The 5,929-nt window shown below is 38.8% G+C and overlaps 1 protein-coding gene across 7 annotated transcripts in view; it reads right to left on the bottom strand.

Annotated features, from left to right (window-relative positions):
- Positions 1-5,929, bottom strand: part of LOC108738411 (myelin transcription factor 1) — a 225,967-nt gene that overhangs the window by 10,333 nt on the left and 209,705 nt on the right. For 6 of the 7 annotated variants that reach the window (XR_003231521.1, XM_025976579.1, XM_025976580.1 and 3 more), the window contains 3 exons: positions 5,174-5,322; positions 4,556-4,821; positions 3,232-3,472 (listed from right to left, as the gene is read on the bottom strand). Coding sequence is in view for 6 of the 7 variants with exons in the window: in XM_025976579.1 (XP_025832364.1) it covers positions 3,232-3,472; positions 4,556-4,821; positions 5,174-5,322 (656 nt within the window). In the remaining variant the exon portion in view is untranslated. The remainder of the gene's footprint in view (positions 1-3,231; positions 3,473-4,555; positions 4,822-5,173; positions 5,323-5,929) is intronic. The other variant, XM_025976577.1, reaches the window with a different exon arrangement.

Genomic DNA, 5,929 nt, shown 5'->3' with positions numbered 1-5,929 from the left:
CTGTTAAGACAGCAGGTAAAAGTTGGTCTGTGTTCTGTCGGAGCTGCCTGCGACGCGCTGATGAGATCCAAAAAGATCGAAATCGCGATCCGCGTCTGGCAGTTTCGACAAAATACAGACCACTTCGAATTATTTTAAGCGAATATAAAGTTAGGAAACGGAAAATTAGAAGAAGTGACTAATTTTCGGTAACTAGCAAGTCAGATAATTCACGGTGAAATTGAGGATAGCCCAGGATCGAGGTGTAAAGGTGTATGTATGTCGGTGGGCGCTGCGGAAAAGAAAAGGTTAGAAGCGTTTGAAAAGTGGTGCTACAGGCCAATGACGAGAATGCCGTGGATAGAGATAGATTGGTAGAACGCCTTCTCAGGCATGAAGGACTAGTTAAAGACATATTAGAAGCAGAAACAGGAGTTAAAAGGAATAGAGGTGGACCTAGTTTAGTTTACTGCTCACGATTAGTTAAGGATGCGGGTTGTTCTAGCTTAAGGGAAATACGAGATTAGCTCAAGAGAGGAAAGAGTGGAGGTGCGTGTCTAATCACCTTTAGGACTGACAAACTTATGATGATTATTAGTCCTTATCATCATATCGACATCTATTGATATTTGATTCTACTGTAGCATTTCAAATGTTTGACTAGGTCTGAAGAAGAAAACTCATAAATAACTCTGAGGATGAGGAATTTTGCTGAATGAACAAGGTTTTCGCAATACAATGTTAATAATCAATGAGAATTTGATAAATTATTGGGCATTTATTGGGCACATATTATCCAACCTTGCCACATGATTAAAAAGACTTGCCCTTTTAATTAATCATCCTAGACAAAAGGTACGACTTTTATTCCTGATAAGGGAATAAAATCGGCAAGAGCACATCACAATATTAACAATCGCATTATGGACGTGTCAGGGTGTTAATTATTCAACCCCCGCCATCACCACCGCCGCAACCATCATCATTGTTCCGGGCGCCGCACCGCATCTGACCGACCGACCGTTCGCGTCCCATCCGCCGCTGATGGCCGGGCTCTTAATTAACGGTGACTTTCAAGTCGGACACCGCATAATCGTGATGTGTAAACCGGATGCGGTTATCTGCTCTCGGACAGAACTGACCCGGAAAAAGGATTAAAGATTAAGAGGTGTTGTTGTGACAAATGGGCGCTCAACCGGCCGGAAGAACGGACGGAACGGACAATGTTGCAAATACACACGTATTTAAACCGTAGAACCGTCACTTAAATTCACTTTGAAAGTCCAAAATATAGGGTTGTTCGGAAAGTCATTTCGTTTTTTCCCGACAGAGGATTTAATTGTATTCTTTTGCACCCAACTTCACATTTAAGCCGTATAATTTTTATATGCTTTGAGAGCTCATATAGCAAGGCTTGTGTGTGAAAANTAGTTTGTAGTGGGTAAATTAAAAATGGAAAAAATGATTTCAAATTAATATAGTATGGCAGATTTTCAAAAAGAAAATTACCTACAGTGTAGTTCAAGTTCAATTTATCAACTAATGAAAAAATTATTAAATTTGGAACATGGTTCTAATATAAATACACATCTTATACTTTCACAAACTTTTGGCTGCAGGCGTTAAAAAGAAGGTAAAAGAATGATGTAGCGCAGAGAAGCAGTGTTTTTTAATGGTTAGAAGGGTACTCTTTTGAGGAATTAGTGGTTGATTCCCCGTTTTCTCTGTTAACCCTTGAGGCTCGACTTCGTATCTCAAAAACGAGTAGTATTAAGATAATAGTGGCTGGAGAGGCGTTAGGTACATCAATTACGGCATCGTAGGAGCGTTTCACGCAGAGTAATTACTTTAATTAAGAAAACGGCAGATGGCGGCTTGAGGAGAGGTATCAGCGGCTTCAGACTGATGCAAATTACTCTTTTATGGTGGTTATAGGAATCGGGTGCCGCTGCGACGAGGCACCCGTTGGTTCGTCGTGGTGATTGCTGCTGCATCATAAAATTGCCGGCGTCTTTCGCACTGATTCCATTTACTACAACCGACGTGACGTTCGGCGTCGACGACGTCGTCGTAATTAAAAACGACGACGAGGTTAAAAAGCGAAAAGAAAGATATTTTTATGCCCAAAAGAAATGTTTGACGAATTAAATAACACAACAGTTGAACCAGAAATATCACCCCTATTTCAGAAATATTATCACAATGAGGATAATATTATAAAAAAGTCCTGAAGGAGTTAAGGAGATGGGAAAGTGTTTTGTTAAAGAAAGAAAATAAAAAATTCATGGTGTTTTGGAGAGTTTTATCTAGAAAAACTACCTAATACCCTTCTTACTTTTCAAATATACTCACACAAAAAAGTGTAATATACGTATAAGTGTTAAGGAAAGTTGTGTAGAACTAAGCAAATTAAAAACTCATAGTTTTTAGGAGAGTTTTATCTCAATAAAAATCACAAATACCATTCCTATTTTTGAGATAAAACTCTCTAAAAGTCTATATATACAAGAACCACAAGTACCTATTTTATTCTTGAGGTAAATTAACACAAACCAACAGCAATATTATTACTGTTAAAGAGAGAGTTTTGTAAAACGAAGAAAATTAAAAGTTCATGGTGTTTTGGAGAGTTTTATCTCAAAGAAAACCACAAATACTATTAGTACCTTTGAGATATATTCACGCAAAAAGAGTTAAATTACGTGTAAGTGTTAAGGAAAGAGTTGTAAAACGAAGAAAATAAAAAATGTATGGTATTTTGGAGTTTTATCTCAAAAAAGATCACTAATTTTTGAAACATATACACACAAACTTACTTGTGTGTGTAACGAAAAGAGTTTTGTTTTAGAGAGTTTTATCTATAACCACAAATACCTTTCTTATTTTTGAGATATTTTTACAAAAAAAAAGGTAATACGTGTTGGTGTTTTATAAAACGAAGATAATAAAAAATTCATGGTGTTTTGGAGAGCATCATCTCAAAGAAAACCTAAAATTTGTACATTCATAATCAGGATAATAAGAGAAAATAATATGAAAAATTTCTTCAAACAGAAAAAAAAAAAAATACCTACCTACAAAATTTCCAAGAATTAGAAATTCCACCCTCATGTCTCAAATTTCTCCACAAAAGGAGGATACATAGAAAAGGCTTGGCAAATTATGCGCATTTTCTTTGTTTATTGTCCATAATTAATTACCAATTTTACGAAGACCGAGGAAAAGTAAAAGATTATTAAAAATAAAACTCACCCATTGTCTTTGCCTGACACTTTATCGTGTTGAGGTAACGAATGTTGAGGTGGAGGCATGGAGTAGCATGGACCTGGTGAGTAGCCACTCGGTGGAGCAGGGTATCCCGTGGTCACCGCTCCTGGATAAGTGCCGCCACAGGAGTATCCAGTTCCGGGATACGAGGTGTAAGGATTCGTTGGATAATCCGTTGTTACAGGCGTCATTCCATATCCAGGATGTGGACTAACAGGGCCGTATCCTGAGAAACAATAGAAAATTAATGTGACAATTACCCAGAAAAGGCAGGATGATGACTGAAAAAACATGCATTTGAATAAATTATTATGATAATGATGATGATAGTGAAGAATTCGATGTGTGTACTTCAGGATCAATAACAGTAATCGTTAAAGGAAATTTTAAGGATAATGGAATAGGATAAAATGCCTGCTGTCTCTATTATATAACGGTGTCAATTCCAAGGTACTTATTGTAAGTGGAAATGATGCACATTATTAAAATTGGAGTAGCGATATAATACTAGAAGAATGTTTTAAGTGCATTACGTAAATCAGCTAATAAAACACGAGCAGAAACAGAAACATACAGATTCAAGATCTGGCATAGGTAGTTTGATATCAGAAAAAAAAGTTTTTACCGGTTGGTTGATGGTTAAAAAAAATGATGATAACAGAAAGTAAATAAATACAAACTGGTATAGTTAGGACGTTCAAAATTGGCACAGTCCGCAATAAAACTGTCACATTTACTTGCTTCTTTCAACTTACTAACTAGAATAGAGCGGTTGTTGACAGAACGCTTACTTTTACTCACGACAGACGTTGTAGGTAGGGAATATCGTAAACATAGAAAAGAGATGTCAGGTAGGAATTGCAGCGGGCGGACACTAATAAAGAAAAGGGAATAACATTACATCAATTGATATGTAACAGATAGAGATGCAGACAAGTAGAATTTGAGTATGTTGTCAGCATAGGACTTTAAAGAAAGTTCAACGTTCTCAGGAATTTAGGGAAGCAAAGACGTTTGTTTAAAGATATAATCTCAGTCAGGCAGTTATAAATCCGATCCTTACTTTTTCCTTACCTAAACAACCCCTAACAGCTGCACCGCTTACTATTATTTGGTTATCTCTTTTCACTTTGTCTGTGCTTCTTATGAAGCATTTCCTAACTTAACAAGGGTGTGTTCAAAACGTAGCAAATGACTAGAGTCCCAAGTGGGAACAAGACAGAAGATACGTCCCTTTCCACAGATAATTTATTGTGGACTTTGCCAATTTTGATGGTTCCAACTAAAGGTAGTTATTTTTAATGTTTACCGGAAGGGTCTCTGTAAGGGTCCATGTAGTGAGATCCTCCACTGTCTGGCGTGGATTCCCTGCTGTAACCGGATCCGGGTGGCGGTCCGATAACTGGTCCAGCAGCAAAGGTGGCAACTGGACGGACTCCGCTGAAATTAACCGGTTCATTAGCGGCGCTGAAGTCGACGGGTTCTGTTTGTTCGCCCCGCGGTCCTACGAAACCCTGTTGTACCGGTACCGGCTCGCCGTGACCGTTATGATATCGAGATGGACTAGTACCGCTACTGTAAAAGAAGAAGATCTGGCTGGATTTTCAGATTCGCCCATCTCTCCACGACACCATTTCGGGCGAGTCCAGTAAAATTTAGAAAAAAAAACCAACCAACGCATTCGGCGAACAAAATCTTTTTTTTTATCTGCATCAATTTAGACCCCAACAACATTAATAAATAAACGAACAACCTGAATGATATCCTGGTGGGGGTTAATTTTTTGTAGATAGCTGTATTACTATTAGAGTAAGTGATTAAATTTGTAAAATAATTTACCGCGATTGTGGCGAAGTTACAAACGGGGCGCGGTTCGCGATAAATAATGTAGACAAATGTACACGGACGTGGTTAAGCTAATACTGACCTGTGGGACAGTCGACTGACGCTGAGGTCTAGCGTTTGGCCTTGTGGGCTGGGCACCTGGGGACTGGCGGAGGACAAGTGGGGACTGGCGGCAGCTCGCGGGCTTCCTCCCATCCGCTGCTGGCCTCCGTACGAGGAGTTGTACGCCACCTGAAACACGTCGCCACCGCCGTCGTCGTTATGACATTTTAATAAGCATATCGCGTGGTGGTCAACCACGCAACCAAAACCCCGACTCTCGTTTTGTTTGGTCGGTTAATTATTCACACGTGCGGTGGCAATCCATTGCCTGCAGTCCGGCACGGCCCGGCCGTCTCTTAATTAACAAGACCTAAGTCCGTTATTGTCGCATAATCACTACGAGACCGTGTAGCTACATTAACCTGCCTTTTGAGGGAAAAAGGATTAAAGATTAACTGGGGGTGTCATTGGTCAACGAGCCGCAAAAACAGACGCGATAAGCATACGTGATATGTGGCAAAAGACGTCAGCTTTTCGGAGAATGCGATTAAGTAATGTTATTGCTGGTGGATTGTGTTGTAATTTTAGTGTTCGGGATTAGAAATATCAAAGTATTAGCATCTTGCAAGGAGGAGTTAGAGATAAGCTTTAATAAAATTAACGCGGTATTGACAAAACAGTATTATATGAAAATAAATAAAAGTGAAACAAAAATTACTGGTATGCAAGGGAAGAAAAAATAGGGAAAGAGCGAATATAAAAAAATAAAGAATACCTAATTGGAGTACTGTGGTAC

The sequence above is a fragment of the Agrilus planipennis genome, unplaced genomic scaffold, assembly GCF_000699045.2.
Source record: "Agrilus planipennis isolate EAB-ADULT unplaced genomic scaffold, Apla_2.0 scaffold196, whole genome shotgun sequence".
Taxonomy (NCBI): domain Eukaryota; kingdom Metazoa; phylum Arthropoda; class Insecta; order Coleoptera; family Buprestidae; genus Agrilus; species Agrilus planipennis.
Note: the sequence above shows the minus strand (reverse complement) of the source record. Positions and strands in the feature narration are given on the sequence as shown.